This window comes from Oncorhynchus masou, chromosome 13 (assembly GCF_036934945.1).
Source record: "Oncorhynchus masou masou isolate Uvic2021 chromosome 13, UVic_Omas_1.1, whole genome shotgun sequence".
NCBI lineage: Eukaryota > Metazoa > Chordata > Actinopteri > Salmoniformes > Salmonidae > Oncorhynchus > Oncorhynchus masou.
This window is the reverse complement of record NC_088224.1, coordinates 52282897-52302579: the sequence shown is the minus strand read 5'-3', so window position 1 is coordinate 52302579 and position 19683 is coordinate 52282897. Positions and strand designations below refer to the sequence as shown.

General features: G+C 43.6%; 2 protein-coding genes across 6 annotated transcripts in view; one reads left to right on the top strand and one right to left on the bottom strand.

Annotated features, from left to right (window-relative positions):
• Positions 1-6128, top strand: part of LOC135552536 (cell surface glycoprotein MUC18-like) — a 47417-nt gene extending 41289 nt beyond the window's left edge. For 2 of the 5 annotated variants that reach the window (XM_064984216.1, XM_064984215.1), the window contains exons 14-17: positions 1169-1258; positions 2280-2406; positions 2729-2834; positions 3065-6128. In XM_064984216.1, coding sequence (XP_064840288.1) covers positions 1169-1258; positions 2280-2406; positions 2729-2834; positions 3065-3094 — 353 coding nt within the window. In that variant the 3' untranslated portion in view covers positions 3095-6128. Of the gene's footprint in view, positions 1-1168; positions 1259-2279; positions 2407-2728; positions 2835-3059 lie in introns of all 5 variants that reach the window. The other 3 variants (XM_064984217.1, XM_064984218.1, XM_064984219.1) reach the window with 3 other exon arrangements.
• A 6293-nt stretch (positions 6129-12421) lies between these two features.
• The window catches only part of LOC135552535 (E3 ubiquitin-protein ligase CBL-like), a 46108-nt gene continuing 38846 nt past the window's right edge, over positions 12422-19683 (bottom strand). Inside the window, 11 exon segments of the mRNA XM_064984213.1 lie at positions 12422-13047; positions 13503-13727; positions 14816-14904; positions 15147-15299; positions 16884-16978; positions 17153-17530; positions 17869-17936; positions 17939-17999; positions 18664-18876; positions 19038-19169; positions 19518-19605. Coding sequence (XP_064840285.1) covers positions 12743-13047; positions 13503-13727; positions 14816-14904; positions 15147-15299; positions 16884-16978; positions 17153-17530; positions 17869-17936; positions 17939-17999; positions 18664-18876; positions 19038-19169; positions 19518-19605 — 1807 coding nt within the window. The 3' untranslated portion in view covers positions 12422-12742.

Genomic DNA, 19683 nt, shown 5'->3' with positions numbered 1-19683 from the left:
TATTGCGGTCATGCTGCACATTCCTTGAAGATCACTGTATCACATCAACGGGGTGTTTAACATTTCCCAAGCATTGTGAGATCTGATCACCTGTGAATGCAATAAGAAATGACCATGGTGTTGAAACAAGCAACTTCATTTATCAATCAAGCGCGCACCCTGTGCTCAATCATATTTCCCCCAATCTTGTGTTCGAACGGTTTACGGTCTAGTTTAGCTTTCTATGTGAGTCAGGCAGAATGTTTTTTAAAGGGAAGAAAAATAAAAACGCGACAGGTGCTTTTAGAAATGACCCAAATCTGAATTAAAACCCATAAATGGTCTTTATGGGTGCACTAAAGGTTGCTACTGATGAGGACGGTCATGGTTGAGAAACCTTTTATTGACTAATTGCCGTGAGAGAGCTGTTTTATCTTCCACATGTTGCTCCGTCATATAATACGAACACATCCTGATCTGTTCTTTGATAACTGTCATAATTAGATGTTCGATTAAATTGAATCTTTATGACCCGGCTTCACAGACACGGATTAAGCCTCTTGTCCTGAACTGGACTAAAAATCCATTTCAATGGAGATTCTGGGCTTGTCATTGAGCATGCTTTTTAGTCCAGAATCTGGGTCCAGGAAACCAGCCATAGAACTCTTACTACGCTGTCATCCTATTTCGGACTTATGTTCACTAAATGGCTGCGTATCGCCCTATTGCATAAATATAGCCTAGAGCTGTCTTGTTTGCACACAGATCAGGATCGAGGCTGAAACTGTAGCCGTGTGCTGATGGTAAAAGTGCCCTCAACACAGTCTCCTGACTCCCATTTCCTCAAGCGGACCGCTCACGTCATGCCAGGAAATCTTTGCCTACGTCCCTCTGAGGGAAAATCCTGTTTGTTGTTTCATTTGCAGACAAAATTGGATTAAGTAGCCAGCGCTGCCGCTCCTGGAAACGATTAGGACATTTTTTTTTGGGGGGGGGGAGTGCAGACTGCAGAGCCTTTCCTGGTTCATGTCTGGTTCATGTCTCCTGCCTATCTGTGTTTGTAACACGGAGCTAAGTGATTAGGGCCATGCTAAGTAGACAAGGCGGTTGTTGCACAGTCGTTAACAGTGTTGTGTTGCCATAGAGCTGGTGTATTATTGTGACAACTGTGTCCATGTGGTTTGTCCAGTAACAACTCCATTAGTTCCAGTAACAGTGGTAGCTCCAGTGACAGTAACAACAGTAACGCCAGTAACTCCTCCGAAGAGAGTCAAGAAAGGTTTGTGACTTCTTGTCGATGCTGCCACCCACCTAACGCGCTTAGAAGGCTGCCCTGCCCACCCCTCGCTCCACCCAGCTCACACTGCCTAGACTGAACCCCTCCCCCCCCAACCTCCACCACCACCACCATCAGCCTCCACAACCCCCCCACCACAGCTCTCGCTTTCTCAACACAGGACCCTCGTTCTCTATGCAGGGGCAGGCTTTGTACTCACTACTCAGGAGGCAACACCTGTGACATATGGAGTAATTCATAATTGAATAGGATCTCTCGGTTTGTGACTTTCTAATACTGCATGAAAATGTACCGTATTATACAACTTTATCTATGTGGAGAGATACTTATAAATGATAAAGTGGAAAATTATGAAATCTAGATTTTTTAAAACATTTTTTTTGTATATTTTGTATATTTTGTATATTTTCTCTGTATGATGTTTCATGAATCATTGGAAACATAATCAGAAAAAACTAAGTTAAACCAGGCTAAAAAGTTAAATTTGCATATTGAGCATTTTGAGTACAATCCCCCTCCTGAGAGAATGGAGGGGTATCGCCCATTCTCTCCCTTGATGGAAATGGATCCATCCATCTACATCTGCATCCTTCCTCCAGGGGAGGTCCATCCCCAAGTGCACCCATTCGCCTCTTTACCTTCCTTCACTCTCTATCTCTCCCTTTGTCATGCTGTAGTCATACTGTAGTTCTGGTTGGTATTCTTTGAAAAAGAAACCAAGCAGCCCAACTCTGGAAAGTGTTCCTTCTGGCTGATCTTTAGTCCTCAATGAAGAACTTCTTCCATGATGAACAACCTGGTTCAGAGACTGTACACCTGTTCGTCACCACCACCATCTGTGCATGCTGTTGTCTCTGAATGATACAAGCGACCCCCACGCACACGCACACACACCATCATCATCATCATCATCAGAAACTCCTTAAGAGAACGAAGTTATCATAAAGCAATTACCGGACAGGAAATGACCCATGGTTCCGCCTCTTCTTCTTTGTCCCACCAGAGGGCAGCGGTGTGATCATAGCTGTCATCATCATCTGTATTCTCCTGCTGGCTATCCTTGGCAGTGTGCTGTACTTCCTGTACAAGAAGGGCAAGCTCCCATGTGGGCGTTCGGGCAAGCAGGATCTGTAAGTGTGTTCTCCATTTAAAAAAAAAAATGTATTTAAGGTTTGCAAAATTCCAGAATTTGTTGAATATGCCTCAGACGATACCTCTACAATAGCTCATCATTTTTTTTGTCCATGATTTTACCTGATGTGTCATTATAGTTGCTATCAGATACCCTTTTCACACTATCGTGCTAACCCGAACCGTACTGTGCTGGCTGGGATAGTTTCTAGTTTTCTTTTTAGTATCGCAACTATGGTGGAGGCATAAACAGGCCAGCTCATAGTAGTGTGAAAAAGGTAATATATTGGTCATGCTGGTGATTACGAGCTGTCCTTCTAGTACCAAACCGAATAAGGGCGGCATAGTGGTGGAGATGAAGAGTGACAACACAGAGGAGGCCGTGCTTTTAAGTGTCAACGGAGACAAGAAACCTCCTAGTGACCAGGTAACTATGGACACTGGCTATTTTTTTCCATCCTTGTAAATTGTACTACTCATCAAAATTCTAGTTAAAATTGTATTTTTTAGAATCTGAACTTCAAGGGTTAATACAATGTAAGGTTGTGTTGGTGTTGAATGTTCCTTACCAGCTGTCCTATGATACAATCTATGAGCACATTTACATATGGTTTCGCTTCTGTGTGTGTGTGTGTGTGTGTGTCCTCTGGAGTAAAGGGTGATAAGTATATGTACGTGCAGAAGTGAGCGTAGGTGTGTGAGGGGGCGACTGCTGCAGCTGCTCCCAGGCCAGTTCACTCGCTCAGGGTGGGATGGATCCTTTGATGCCTCGTAGCCTACAACTTCCAGGAGAACTCATCTGATATGTGTTGCAGTTCTCTAACCTGATCCCAGATTTGTAGTTCTTTAGCATGGCTGTGGCTAACAAAGGGCGTGGCTATGTTCTCTCAAGTCATGCTATTTCATACTTTATCCTGTTTTTCATATGCATAACGAAGAACATGACAGAGATGCTGGCCTAAGCACATACAGATCTGGGATCAGCCTAGCAATTTTAATGAATGTGGTTATTCTTTGCACCCATAAAATCCAGTTAGAGCATGAAATAAGAGGGACTGTTTGTTATATATTTTCCTTAATCCAAATGCCAACTCGGGCAACCAATCACTGAAGAGCAGCCCGGAACTGCTCTTCATGAAGTGTAATATATTCTGTATGAATTTCTTTATTTAAAATAACCTGAGACAAACCTTTTAAAAAGACATGGCTAGGAGTTGTTTTGGGTTTGTTGCTTTTTGATGGAGGGACGTCTGTGTAGGCTTCGCGCTAGCTCTAGTCCAGGGCGTTAGTGCGCGTTCCTTCTGCAGCATAGTGGAGCAACGTGAACTAACGCCCTGGACCAGAGCTAGCTTCACTCTAGAGGTCCACCTGCTGTTGTTCTGCGTGTGCTTGGCTGCATTCACTTCCTACTTTGCTAAAGTCTGTACACTGAAACCATGGGTGCATAATGACGGTCTTACCAACCATGTCTACATGTATACAGCCCGCTTCATCTACCCATGTAAACCAACATTCAACCTTTAGAGCTATGTTCTCAAAATGGACTCCAGTATGGGTCATGATTCCATTTGAGTTTAGTCTTTTGTATTTTTGTTGTTGTAGCTTTTACTTACCACTGAAACTAAATCTTAGATGTGTTTTCCCTTTGTTTTTGGCTTTGTGAATGTGCATGTAAAGCCTCGTCTCATCCTCTGTTATCTTATGAGAGATGGGCCCTGTTTGAATATGTTGGAATGCATCCTTTCCTCTTTCCCTCATTTGCAGTAATCAATGAGCTGACACGACTTGGATAGGTGAAGGCCTATCCAATCAGGTCAAATCAGTGATTTCTTCATGGGAGGAAGGATATGTGGTGAAATATGCATGGATAAGGGGTCCCCATTCCTATCAGTTCCGGATTGGGTTATTTTGTACTACAATAGCCAATAGCAGAGCTCCGATGAAGCCAAAGCATCATTGGTTACTTTTTCATTCTTCCATAGTTCTTGTACTCCTTGTAAATAAGAGTTAAGAATCACGCTGATATGTTTCCAGTTCTGTCTGCCTTGTATACATTCAGCCTCTTATTCTACAGATCACAGCGAGCAGTACAGCTGACTTTCTTTCACACTTGTTTTAGCGTTATTCGTGAGAATGTCCAGTGCACTGATTTTGTTTTGTTTGTTATGATTTGTCATGTTTTGTCTGTGAATCTCTGGTTTAAGTTGGGTGAAGGAGTGTTTGCGCGTGTAAATGCGAGTGAAATGTCAGCTTCGTTTCTCATGAAAGTGAAGATAGAATGGCTCTTTAAAATGTGGGGAATGGGGTAAGTTGAGCCACCCTTGTTTCTAGGAAACCATTCAGAAAATTAATAATTTGACCAAATATTTAGCAAGAGGTCATCATTTCATGAAGTCTGAAGGAAGGAACCACATGGAAAAAGTGGTAAACAAGTTAGGTCCAAAAAAACAGATTTTCACCAAGTCAAATGAATTTAGGTTTGAGGTTTCGTGATGCTTGTATCGAAACCAAAGTATACAATTTTAAGATTGTTCTATACATTGGTTGGGGTCTATAAGCTTCAATATGAATTCCTAAACATACCATGAAAGTGCATCCTTGTAGCTGTGTGGGCTAACAAAGTCAAAATGTTGGCCATGGGGTAAGTTGAGGCAATGCCAAGTTGAGCAAAGCGAAGTGTTTTCTTCCCAGGTGTAATGCAAGGCATTATCACTGGGCTATGAGGTAACAGCAGGATAAGGATAGATATGGTTTATAAAAACGTAGTGGTCATATTTAATTCAGTAAAGAAATGTAAGTATGTAAGTTGTGCCAAGACAGCACTTTTTTTTGGACAAGCTGTTTTCAAAACTAACATTTATATGAATTCCGATTATTTCCAGGGATACGCAACATCCTGACATATGTAGATATCCTTGTTAGAAAGAATACTATATTTCCCTTGATGGCGTGATGCTGAAAGTAAAACAGTTCAAATTTACTCTACTCACCCCTATGGCAAACATAACCGATATGAAAGTCGTCTGAACAGGGACTAAAATGTTCAACTCTGATAGTGTTTCACACAGAACTCTTCGGAAATGTTATGCTTATATGTATATACACATACCTAGTGGTTTTCATTGTACAAACAAAATGGCAAGACTTCATTTTATCTGTTGGTCAGACTACCACAATTTCTACAGGAGAGAATAACTTGATAACAATACACTCCTTAGTTTGAGCTTTCTTACTCACAAAGTAAGATCCGAAGAGCTCACTCATGGCCATATTAAAACACAAACCCCAGAATGTCCTCTCATTACACCACAGGATAAAAGCTGGTATGCTTAAGTGAGCGCCAAACTTAAGTCTGCATCAATCATTAGGGCCACCAGTTTGTTTTGGTTTTACTCATGGTTCTCCCAATCATATGTTACAGTCCAGTTAGGAGAAAAGTATGACAATCATCAATCTTTGATAGTTTGAGGTAAAATGTATGTTTGGTTCTTTTTTATTTACACCCTTCAACATCTCCCCCTGAAGATTTTTGTGTTAATATTTTGGACAAGAACTATCAGTGTTAATTTTGATTATTTAAAAAAAAATGTTTTGTTTTTTTGGTAATATCTATGCGTTGCAAAGACAGATTAACTTCAGGGCAGGTGAATGGATTCCTTTTGTTTGTAATTTATTTTTTATGAAGTAAATGCCAAATAAAAATGACTTGTTCAATGAAAAACTTGTGTCTTTAAGCCCGTTTTCTTTGACAGGACTAGTCATCCATTGATAGAAAGAATACTGTATAATATATACTTCAAATATAAACACTGCTTTTGGCTTGTGAAGACAGGAATGTAGTCTGTACTACAGTAGCTGAGGCAGTGTTTTGGTCCTCTCCCATGTTTCCCACGTTGCTTCCCAAAGAGTACTAAAAAAATAGATTTAGATAATTATCCCATTTTTAATTGATACCAAGATGAGGGGGGGAACAGGAGTTGGTTGCATTGGGTCTGTGTTCATAAAGGGATCTTAGCCTTTTAAGAACACTAAAATTGGGGCTAACAATTCTTACCAAGAGATTCAGATAAAGGCACAAACGACAAGTAAGCAAGTCAGACCTCAATCGTCCCCTTAGTGATCACTGCAGGGAGGATCGTTGTAGTTGGACAGGACGGTGGACTGGCAGAGCATCCACTTATCACTGGGAGATGCAATGGAGGACAAGCGCCCCCCAATGTGGATCATTGAATCAAGTTCAAGTTCACTTTAGAAACTAAATTCCAAGGTTCCGATTCTCCACCCTTCTCCCAAGAAGCATTCATGTGCATCATGGATTTAATTACATTGAGTAAGCGTTTGAGGTAGTTTCCACCATTGTTAAATCCACGACTGCATGTCTCTGGACTCGGGAGAAGGGTGGAGAATCTGGACATAACCCTAGTTGGGCTTTCTTTTTTATTTTCTTCGTGATTCAAGTGACAAGACAGGATTGCATCAAATTAATGGATGTCTATGATAATGGATAAATAGCAGAAATAAATCAACAGGATAAATGATTATGGACAAAATAAATGCAGCATAGCAATGTAAATATATATTTTTCAAGACATGAAAAATGCTTCTAATTCCAGAAAACGGTTTTATGAAGTTTTTGGAGGAGCAGCAAAGCATTAAATTAATAAATACGTTTATAATGGAAAATGCGGAACAACGAACAACGGACCCTGAAATGCCCCCGTTATCGGACCATCTACATGCATCGACTTACAGACATGTTTTCAACCAAAGTGGACGTGGTGGTACTGACGGTACTGGTGGTACTGAAGCAGTAAGGCAGCGAGAGAGGCAGACACTTGTCCAATCCCAAATCCACCCATAGCCCTTATGCACTGACGGAGGTCTCAGGAGCAATTACCATTTTACTTCTAAAAAGGCACATAGGGTCAAGGGCTTGATTTGGGATTGGACAAGTGTCTTCCAAAAGCCCAAGCCTGGGGCACAATCAACAGCCAATAACATGTTATGTATAAAACATGGGTTTTTAAAAACGAGATGGATGAAGAAAATATTTTGCTGCGGCACAGGTGTTTACCAGAGTAGTGAGCTGAACACAGTCCTTGAGGAAAGCATAAGTACCGTTAAACAGAGACCGGGACAAGAAGTCTTACTATTCATTTAATAAACAGTACAGCACTGTGCATACTTCCAAAGTGATATGAGCATTAAAAAACATCAAAAAGTTAAACGCCTTGACTGTTGAAGAGAAACATGGCAACGTGGACAGACAGCGCCCTCTTCTGGTAAAAAGTGGAACAATTCCAATTGTGAAAAGGAGTTTTGTGTGTAACGTGGTGACGCCATCCAATAGGCAGAGAGGGAACATAGGTACTGTAAGAAGAACACTGGACTAACTGAGACCAAAGGGTTGAAACCGTCAGACAACGCCTTATTCTTAGTCATCAGTAGAACATTACCGACACTTCTAAACATATGGCACTGCTCACAGAATTATTCACAAAAGTAAACAAAAACCGTCAGGGGGGGGGATACAAAATAGAATTCTGACATATACAGGAATGCTAAATAAAATAAAACATAGCAATTTCCGCACATTATTTTAAATCAGTAAGTATACACCTCATTTTTAAAGTGACAGTATCGTAGCAAAAATTGGTATAGTATGCAGAAAAAGTAATATGCTTATGAGTGCATTCAGAAAGTTCACACCCTTTGACTTTATCCATATTTTGTTGTTGTGTTACAGCCTGAAGTTAATGTAGATTGTCGCTGGCCTACACACAATATCCCATAATGTCAAAGTGGAAAATATTTCTACATTTTCACAAATTCATAGAAAATGAAAAGCTGAAATGTCTTCAGTCAATAAGTATTCAACCCTTTTGTTATGGCAAAAAGGAGTAAAAAATGTGCTTAACAAGTCACAAATTGCATTGACTCATTCTGTGTGCAATAAGTGTTTAACATGATCTTTGAATGACTACCTCATCTCTGTACCCCAGACATACAATTATCTGCAAGGTCCCTAAGTTGAGCAGTGCATTTCAAAGACAGAGTCAACCACAAAGACCAAAGTTTTCCAATGCTTTGCAAATAATTGCACCTATTGGTAGATGGGTAAAAAATAAATGCTGACATTGAACTTCCCTTTGAGCATGGTGAAGTTATAAATTACATTTTGGATGGTGTATACATACACCCAGTCATTACAAAGATACAGGCGTCCTTCCTAACTCAGTTGACGGAGAGGAAGGAAACCGCTCAGTGATTTCACTATGAGGCCAATGGTGACTTTTAAACAGTTACAGAGTTTAATGGCTGTGATAGGATAAAACTGAGGATGGATCAACAACATTGTAGTTACTCCACAATACTAACTCATTAACTGAGTGAAAAGGAAGCCTGGTGCAGAATAAAAATATTTCAAAACATGCCTCCTGTTTGCAACAAGGCACTAAAGTAAAACCACCAAAAAATATATATTTTTTTGTCCTGAATACAAAGTGTTATATTTGGGGCAAATTCAGTACAACACATTACTGAGTACAATATTCTCCATATTTTCAAGCTAAGTGGTGGCTGCATCATGTTATGGGTATGCTTGTAATCGTTTAAAAAAATAAACATAACGGAGCTAAGCACAGGCAAAATCCTAGAGGAAAACCTGGTTTAGTTTGCTTTCCGCCAGACACCAGGAGATTCATTCACTTTTCAGCAGGACAATAACCTAAAACACAAGGCCAAATCTACATTGGAGTTGCTTACCAAGAAGACAGTGAATGTTCCCAAGTGGCTGAGTTACAGTTTCAACTTACATCTGCATGAAAATATATGGTAAGACTTGAAAATGGTTGTCTAGCAATGATCAACTTAACAGAGCTTGAATAATAAAAATGAAAAAAATAATGTGCAAATACTGTACAATCCAGGAATGCAAAGCTCGTAGACTTCCCCAGAAAGACTCACAGCTGTAATCACTGCCAAAGGCGATTCTAACATGTATTGACTCAGGGGTGTGACTTCTTATGTAAATGAGATATTTCTGCATTTCATTTTCAATACATTTGAAAACATTTTTAAGCACTTTCACTTTGCCATTATGGGGTATTGTGTGTAGATCGGTGGGAACAAGAAATACATGTCATCCATTTTGAATTCAGGCTGTAACAACAAAATGTGGAATAAGTCATGTACATACATACATACATACATACATACATACATACATACATACATACCACACATACACACATACACACACACATACACACACACATGTTCTTACATACATGTTCATACATACATGTTCATACATACATGTTCTTACATACATGTTCTTACATACATGTTCATACATACATGTTCATACATAGACAAGAATCAGTGCAGTCATCAAGATTAAAGGATACGTGATTCCATTCTGAAACCTCACAATCCCTATTGAAGGTGTTGCATTCAAAAGTGACTTCACCGTTTCCCTCAAGGCAACTAGGAACAGAAGAAAAATAAACACAAAAAAGACGCCACAAACCTCTTCCAGGCTGGAGACGGTGAGATACAGTTGAGAAGCTAGCCTATACGATGATTCTACAGCCCATAGTGGCAATCCCATTAACAGAGCTTCTCCACCTTTTAGGGGCCAACGTACCTCAATAGTACCGGTCCCGGAGAGAAAAATCTAAGAATGTGAGCCAGTGCCATTTTTTTATATTTTTTTAAAACATTTGAACCAACAATGTAATAGAAGTCAGCACAAAATGATATGCAAGTTTTAATGACAATTTAGTAATAGGCTACTTTCGTGAATTCAATACGTGTGGCTATTCATCGGTATGGGCTCCCTAAAAACAGAGGTTTGTGGATTGCGTTCAAACTCCGAAGGCCCTACTGAAGACCTACCACGTAGACAGACAGGAACGAGGTGCACCTGCTGTAATTCAATGAGTGCATTGGTTAGTTTAACAATTCGTTGCCAACTCATTAGAGAGTCAAGACGAGTCTGAACGGTCCATGTGAAGTCTTGTCTGGTTAGGGTACAAAACGGGATTTCTGAGTAACAGATAGGATTGCAACATTTTCCCTGGAATCAGGAGGTAATGAGCAGGGAGGCTTTCTTATCCTCCAACTGGGATTTCTGGGAAACCTGGGAATTCTGGGATGGTTTCAGTAACATTTCAACCCCAGTTACAGAGGAAAGATGTGTTAGTCCTCGTTCATCAGAGGAGTGCTTTAACAAATTTGGGGAAACCAGAGAGAAATTCCCACACTCCCAACTGGTCCACAAACCCTGCTGTTGCGTTGACCCAAACACTGGTTGTAATACCTCTATAGGAAAAAGAAAGGCAAACACTCTTTAGAACCCCATCACTGTGTGACCGAAAAGGTTTACGGAAATAAACAAGAGTCATATAGAATGTGCAACTCCCCCCCCCCATTTTCTTTTTTGGGGGGGCTGCAACTCGTCAATGTTTTGGGTGTGCGTCTCAAAGATGTTCTTTTTCACTAAGCTACTGGGCTTAGTTGAAGCTGTGCAATTAAGTCAATCCTTAAATGACAAAGCTCGCACAATTACAATCTAGATTAAAAGTGGAGGCATCGACAATACAGATTTCTGAATGAGTTATGACACTGTTACTCTTCATCAATCACATTGTTTGTTTTGCTGATGCTACCACTTCGGTCAATCTGCGGACAGTGCCATTTACGATGTCATCATAATTCCTCTAAAGGCTATCCAGTCCAACGCTTTCCTAAAAATGGGGAAACAATTGAAGTCGGCTTGAATTGCACAACCCCAAGCTGCTTGCATTTTCAAGTATGCTACATCACCAAATAAAGAACACAATATGAGATACTGTCACTTTAAAAAAAGAGCGGTTAAACAATATTCACAAAATGTACATTTAAGGCTTAATTGTATAGCACTAACAATAGTAGCAGCAGTAAAGCACTTCTGAATTAATAATAACAACAATGATCATAATAATAATATATTATTAAAGTAATCGATGACACATTTTTTCCCACAACGCCGAACAGCTTCGGTGCACATCGCAGACGAAGCTCTCCTCATGTCTAAGCTGTTGTCAATGTATCATAGAATCTTGACCCGGTACTGGGCCGTTATGAGAATCCATCAATCCTTTTTCTCTCACCATTCCATTTCCGTACACTTTGCCTCTCCCATTCAGACTCTTGCTTGAGAGCACTACCATTTGAGGAGGAAGAAGAACGAAAACGTCTGAGCAATATATTAATTCCACATTCATTTTGCACAGAAGAGGGATTGGGACATGGGCCAACCGGGACCTCCCAGGTGGCTTCGATTGATTGGCTCTGACAGCAGAGCCAGGACTTGCCTCTAAAAACCGTCTTACTGAAAAAAACAAAAACACAGGCTTCCCAGTCTGGGCATCGGAATCACTGGACGAGATGATTAGGGGTGGTTAGATGTAGGAAACAATGCTACCCACTGTAGAAAATGATGCACGTAGACAACAACACAGTCAAACACAGCTTTGCTTTTCACCGGGGTTTTAAGTCAAATGGTCAACCAGTGAGCGAGGTCAGCCATCACGTCCCAACCCTACTAGCCAAGTCATTGGCCCGACACACACACACACACACACACACACACACATCATGCTACTTTGAGGCAAACCACGCACACATTCTTTTCCCCCCAAAGAAGTACCGAAGCATTAATAAAGGCCATATTTGACATGTTGCCAAATGTTCTGCTGTGAGTCTAGGAAACGCCTGCTTCTGAATGCTAAACGAAGACCGCCGCTCTCTTCAAAGTGAGGGCTGGGGACGACAGAAGGGTGCTCTCTCCCAAAGAACCACCATCTTTATCCTCTGCAATCTATCCTTAAACATGAACGCCGTGAAATAAAACAGACCTTCGAAGCGGAACTCATTGGAAATATATATGTATACATTACACACATTTAATATATATTTAGTTATATATTAAATTCTTAGACACACATACGTGTTGTTGTTTTTTTTTTTTTTTTTTTGGGGGGGGGGTCGATTACATTTCGGTAGAGGCCTCGAGAGGACGTGAAAACGACCATCGAAGCATCGGTTGTGCGATGAGCCATCATCATCATCATCACTTCACCCCATGGGATCTGGAGAGTGGCCCTGCAGCACATTACAAAAGGCGTCCGGTCACTCTTGAAAAAGAGCGTGAAGCGCAGGGCTCGGAATGAGCTAGTTTTGAGAGGGCGCCGGACAGGAGACTGCAGGGGCTCCAGTTAGCACTGAAGCGCTAGTACTGCAGGCGATGGACTTTGGGCTGAGCTGGGCAGGGCTGGAGCAGAGGAGGTACTATGTAAGAATGTGAGCCGTGGAGGGAATGGAGACAAACTCACGCAGGATATTCTTGGCCATCTCCATATTGTTCTGTGCAATCATCAGGGCTTTCTGGATGTCCTGGTAGGTGTAGCCTTGCCTCATGAGATGCTCGATCTCACTGGTGATCTGGGGGTTGGCTACTCCTCCACCTCCCCCTCCGCCGCCACCACCACCACCGCCGCCGCCTAATCCAGGAGGTATGGGCCGGTGCTCGGAGTTGATGCGGCGGGGGAGGGGCTTGGGCGGCCGCTCTGGGGCGTCGCTGGAATCTGAGAAGGCTAGAAGGACAGGGAGGAGAATAGAACAGCATTCCCATCACAAACCACAGAACGACAAGCGGCATCCACATTCACAATCCTGTACTCCTGCCCAAATCTCGATTCGCAATCGGAGGTCTTGAAGACGCCATAAGGGTGCTCTGAGATAATATGTATAAATATAGGAATACAACACTAGAGAAAACCTTGTTAAATAAACAGGGTTGTGTAACCGTTCGAGACGCATAGGGCCAGGAGTTTCTCCTCAACACGACTGGTCTGGAAAAACTCTGGGCTCTAGTAACAGAATTAGCTATTTATTTAACTCAAATCTGGTGCACCGTTTTGTCGTACATGGTCTCTATCAAACAAACTACCTAGTGCCCAGTGTTCCCTGGTCAGATCAGGAAAAAACTCCCCGCCCTACAAATTAACTATAGGGGTCTGAAACAGGTGGCTCTGAAGCGAACGCTTACAGGCGGATGCTCCGGGCTCGCTATCCATGGAGAGACGGTTGAAGGCGGCGCTGGAAGTGGCCCCCAGCTCGGACAGGGTGCGCCGGGCCGGGGCCATGGGCAACGCTGGTTTGGGGATGTCGTAGCCGTTTTCCTCCTCTACCTCCTCAGGGGGCTCCCGGACCGGGCAGGGGGTCTCCCAGATGGGACAATTGGTACTGGCCAAGGGGGGCAGCTCAGAGTAATCTGAGGAACGGAGAGATTCACAGTGGGGTCAGAAGGGTGAAATGAAACAATGGCATTTGAATCTCTTTGAATAGAATGGAATTGAATAGAATACAGAGGGGATAGAATAGAATACAGTGGGGATAGAATAGAATACAGTGGGGATAGAATAGAATACAGTGGGGATAGAATAGAATACAGTGGGGATAGAATAGAATACAGTGGGATAGAATAGAATACAGTGGGGATAGAATAGAATACAGTGGGGATAGAATAGAATACAGTGGGATAGAATAGAATACAGTGGGATAGAATAGAATACAGTGGGTTAGAGTAGAATACAGTGGGAGAGAATAGAATACAGTGGGGATAGAATAGAATACAGTGGGGATAGAATAGAATACAGTGGGGATAGAATAGAATACAGTGGGAGAGAATAGAATACAGTGGGGATAGAATAGAATACAGTGGGAGAGAATAGAATACAGTGGGTTAGAATAGAATACAGTGGGAGAGAATCGAATACAGTGGGGATAGAATAGAATACAGTGGGGATAGAATAGAATACAGTGGGGATAGAATAGAATACAGTGGGAGAGAATAGAATACAGTGGGAGAGAATAGAATACAGTGGGTTAGAATAGAATACAGTGGGGATAGAATAGAATACAGTGGGAGAGAATAGAATACAGTGGGAGAGAATAGAATACAGTGGGAGAGAATAGAATACAGTGGGGATAGAATAGAATACAGTGGGGATAGAATAGAATACAGTGGGAGAGAATAGAATAGCGGGATAGAATAGAATAGCGGGATAGAATAGAATAGTGGGATAGAATAGAATACAGTGGGATAGAATAGAATACAGTGGGATAGAATAGAATACAGTGGGATAGAATAGAATACAGTGGGATAGATCAGTGGGCTAAAATGAGAATAGAGCTGGAGTGCTGAACTAGGTAAAGATGGGGTATACTGCATGTGTGTTTATAATAAGCAGAATTAGATATGGTTTCGAACAGAGTGGCCATAAAGTACTGGTCAATAGTGAACTACGTAGTGAAAATGGTGCCATTTGGCACGTAGACAGTGTTGCGGTAGGGCAGTACCAGAGTCTCTGGCCAGGTGAGCCTGGACCTGGACGTTATACATGGCTTCATACATTTGAGGTCCTTCATCCAGGTCATTCAGCATGGGCCTACCAAACACAGGAAAGGGGGGGGAAACTAATAGGACATGATATCATATGGCCAGTAATTATTTTTATTTTTTTAACTTGTGTTTTTTACTATTGACGTGCAAATCAAATGTCAGAATAAGAAAACACATAACAGAAGATGTACACAGTACCGCCTACAATATCATCATCATTATCAACAAACTTACAGTGAAGGGTTTTTCAATGAGAGGATATGCTGACTTATAGCAGAGGGTGCTTACCATGAGTTGAGAGAGGTAGGCTGGGGGGGTTTGGGGACTGGGGTCTCTGCCATGGGGACCAGGACGGGCCGAGAGGTGGGGATCATGTAGTCGGACTCCTCATCACTCTCGTAGGCCTCCTCCCCAGCCACTGGCTTCAGACCTGGGTGGGGTCTGACAACGCAGGGAGAAAGAGGGGGACACTTCATATAACCAGGGCCAGGAGATTTTGGGACCTGATCAGGGAAAACGCAGGGTTCTGAGCTATACACCTAGGACAGAGTTTTTCATGGGTCACTTGGTCAGGAAAAACTCCTGGCCCTATACAGTGGGGAGAACAAGTATTTGATAACCTGCAAAATCGGCAGTGTTTCCTTCTTACAAAGCACGTAGAAGTGTGTAATTTTTTTATCATAGGTACACTTCAACTGTGAGAGACGGAATCTAAAACAAAAATCCAGAAAATCACATTGTATGATTTTTAAGTAATTAATTTGCATGACATAATTATTTGATCACCTACCAACCAGTAAGAATTCCAGCTCTCACAGACCTGTTAGTTTTTCTTTAAGAAGCCCTTCAGTTCTCCACTCATTACCTGTATTAACTGCACCTGTTTGAACTCGTTACCTGTATAAAAGACACCTGTCCACGCACTCAATCCAACCTCTCCACAATGGCCAAGAACAGAGAGCTGTGTAAGGACATCAGGGATAAAATTGTAGACCTGCACAAGGCTGGGATGGGCTACAGGACAATAGGCAAGCAGCTTGGTGAGAAGGCAACAGCTGTTGGCGCAATTATTAGAAATTGGAAGAAGTTCAAGATGACGGTCAATCACCCTCGGTCTGGGGCTCCATGCAATATCTCACCTCGTGGGGCATTAATGATCATGAGGAAGGTGAGGGATCAGCCCAGAACTACACGGCAGGACCTGGTCAATGACCTGAAGAGACCTGGGGCCACAGTCTCAAACCAAACCATTAGTAACACACTACGCCGTCATGGATTAAAATCCTGCAGCGCACGCAAGGTCCTCCTGCTCAAGCCAGCGCATGTCCAGGCCCGTCTGAAGTTTGCCAATGACCATCTGGATGATCCAGAGGAGGAATGGGAAGGTCATGTGGTCTGATGAGACAAACATAGAGCTTTTTGGTCTAAACTCCACTCGCCGTGTTTGGAGGAAGAAGAAGGATGAGTACAACCCCAAGAACACCATTCCAACCGTGAAGCATGGAGGTGGAAACATCATTCTTTGGGGATGCTTTTCTGCAAATGGGGACAGGACGACTGCACCGTATTGAGGGGAGGATGGATGGGGCCATGCATCGCGAGATCTTGGCCAACAACCTCCTCCTCTCAGTAAGAGCATTGAAGATGGGTCGTGGCTGGGTCTTCCAGCATGACAACGACCCGAAACACACAGCCAGGGCAACTTAGGAGTGCAGTGTGTGCAAACATGGTCAAGAACTACAGGAAACGTATGATCTCTGTAATTGCAAACAAAGGTTTCTGTACCAAATATTAAGTTATGCTTTTCTGATGTAAAAATCATACAATGTGATTTTCTGGACTTTTGTTTTAGATTCCGTCTCTCACAGTTGAAGTGCACCTATGATACAAATTACAGACCTCTACATGCTTTGTAAGTAGGGAAAACCTGCAAAATCAGCAGTGTATCAAATACTTGTTCTCCCCACTGTACATCATACAACACATTCACACAGCAGGGAGAGGAGTGTGTGCACTTTACGGTACCTTGTTGACAGAGCATAGATGGCATTTGCCGAGATTGAAGGCTTCACTTTGGGGTTGTCATACGCCTGACTGCCAGACGCCGTACCTCCAAAACTCTGGCGAGGAACAAGAGAAGACCGACAAGACACACAGTCACACACAGCTAGTCGTATTTCTGTAAATACCAATTTGTGATCGCCATACAAATTGTACACCGTCTTGGCATAGGTTAAATCCATGTCTGTGAAACCACATTTAACCAACGGCTCTAACAGAAGATTGTATTAGACCTGGGCTCCCTTCTCCAGCTGATGGTCCAGACTGAGCGAACTGTTGTTCCTCTGTCCGTCGGTGCATCCGTCTAGCACTGAGGGTAGGGCCAGGGGGAGCGAGTGTCTGTTGGAGAGCTCCCGGACCCCCCGCGTGTCTCCCACACTGGGTGGCTGTCCGGGGGCCTTGGGCACTGGCCTGGGGTTCCAGTCGGCCAGGTTGCGGTTGGGCGGGGCCGGGGGCAGCTTGGGCTCCCCCAGGGGGGTGCAGGGTAGGGGCCGTCTGCCGAGCCATCCGTCAGGCCCGGCAGAGAGAGGTCTGTCTGGGGGAGGAGGGGGTGGCAGGTCCCTCAGGGCTGGGGGCAGGGGGAGAGGCTTGTCCTTGTGGTGGGAGGACGCCTACGGGAAAGGAGAGCACAATTACAGACCACGAGGACAATCAATTGAATCTGTTTTCAAAGGAAGAAGTAGCCTACTTCACATGAGTATTTGTCAACTTATTACGGAAGCACATTAATTAACAGCAAATTATTACGGAAGCACATTAACTAACAGCTGTCAAGCCTTTGGTTTTTTTAAAGAAAGTTGTTTGAGGTTTTTGGTTGAATTATTATTGTTTTTTATTTCTAGTCAACCTCCACTGTCTTCCAACAGTGGCTAAATAGGCCCCTCTCTCACACATTTCAACTTGTGACATTCCCATTTGTCTATTGCTGTTTGATGAGCAGAGAGCTTGCCTTGGATGTGGCCCCTGGGCTGGATGCTCCTGGGGGGTTAGGTGGTCGGTGCTGCAGGAGGTCAAGGCGGGGGGCACGGGGGGCAGGGAGGACTGGGGCGCCAGGGACATGGGCGAGGGGGGACGCTCCACCTGCAACGCACCAACATCCCCACCCCACAGCTCAGGAAGAGAGTTCTGGATACTTTTCACTGCACTTACTCTTCAAAACCAGGGGGGAGAAAACAAAAAACTTTCCCCCATCACGTCAAAGCTGTGTGTGTAGTCTCACTCTCAAAGTAGTCGTCTATTCAAGCTTACTCCACTGGCTGAGTTCTGACGTGTTACAGACAGACAGCCAAGAGATGCCGGCTCACAAGAGGAGAAAAAGAAAGGGGCCCTCCACATCAAATACCTGGAAGAAGCAAAGCTAACCCTGACCTTAGAAGTCAAAGATGAAAGCGATGCGATCTTACACTCTGAAGGTGCGAGAAAGAGAGAGGGAGAGAGTTCCTCAGAACAGTTCAGTTCACAGCAGGGGTGCTCAACTATAGTCCACAAGGATTACAGTAGGCTATGTGCCCAAATTCAGTAGGCAAACTTAGAGAAAAATTCTGTCACAAATAATACGTTTCTATCTGAACGTTCCACAGTGTTGCGCCTTGCTGAACGTGGCCCAGGGATAGAGGAAGAGTAATGTATTAAGATTGGGGGGGAAAGCTGATCCTAGACCTGTCACCCAGAGAAAACTTCACCCGGGAGCTATAGAGAAGAGGGCTCCATAATCAGCTTTAGGCCCCAGCTAGACCACGCTCACCTTGGAACAGGCCAGCTTGCTCATCATGAGGTGGGGGTCGTCCAGCCGGTCGTCGTCGTCATCGTCGTAGCTGGGCGAGGGGGCGCCCTCTGCCCCAAACAGGCCCCTACAGGAGCCGCCTATGGGGTCCTTGGGGTCAAAGGGGTCAACCACGATGGGCTCCGTGCCCTTGATCTCACAGCGGCAGAACGGGCAGCCCTGACCCTCCGACTCCTGAAGGAGAAGAAAAGAAGAGAGAGGGACAGAGTTGGGGATTAGGGAAATTCATGTCGATATGGAGGACGCATATACATGCACCCACATACACACTTCCGCCCGCTGACCCACTGATCCACCCAACCCAGCAAGTGTGAAAGAGACTAGGGGTACAGTACCTGCCAGGCGGTGAGACAGGAGGTACACATGAGGTGACCGCAGGGCTCGATCTTCACGTCCTTGTCGTTCTCCGCACAGATCTTACACAGCTGGAAGGTGGAGCCCATCTCACAGTACAGCTCATATTGCTCCTGAGGACATGCACACAGTCAGCCATGGGATTTCAGGAGGCCTCCCTGAGCACAGGGTAACACATTCATACAAACAGAGCACATTAAAGCACCCTTAGTTGAGTTTGGTTCGTACCGTATGCGGCCACTGAAAAGAGCCAGGGTCAAGTTCAGGAGGACACAGCACGGCAAAACATTTTGAAACAGACAACTAAATGAGAATTTTCTACTGGGCAAGTTCATATGCGTTTCACTCAGTTTCAAATCTTTTTCCCTACTAAACAGGACCCAAGATTCAGTGCAGTATGTCCTGTGAGGTTATGAATGCGAGCGAGCGAGCGAGCGAGACAGAGACAGAGAGAGACCCACCTGTGTGACTTTAATATGGTCTTGTGGCGATGGCTCACACAGTCCTGTGAGGTCTGGGTTCTGGGTGCGCCCGTCGGGGAACAGGTAGCTGGGCAGAGGAGATGGAACTCTGGTCACTCACAAGGTTAAAGCAACACACATAGGTTGTCTCAAATGACACCCTATT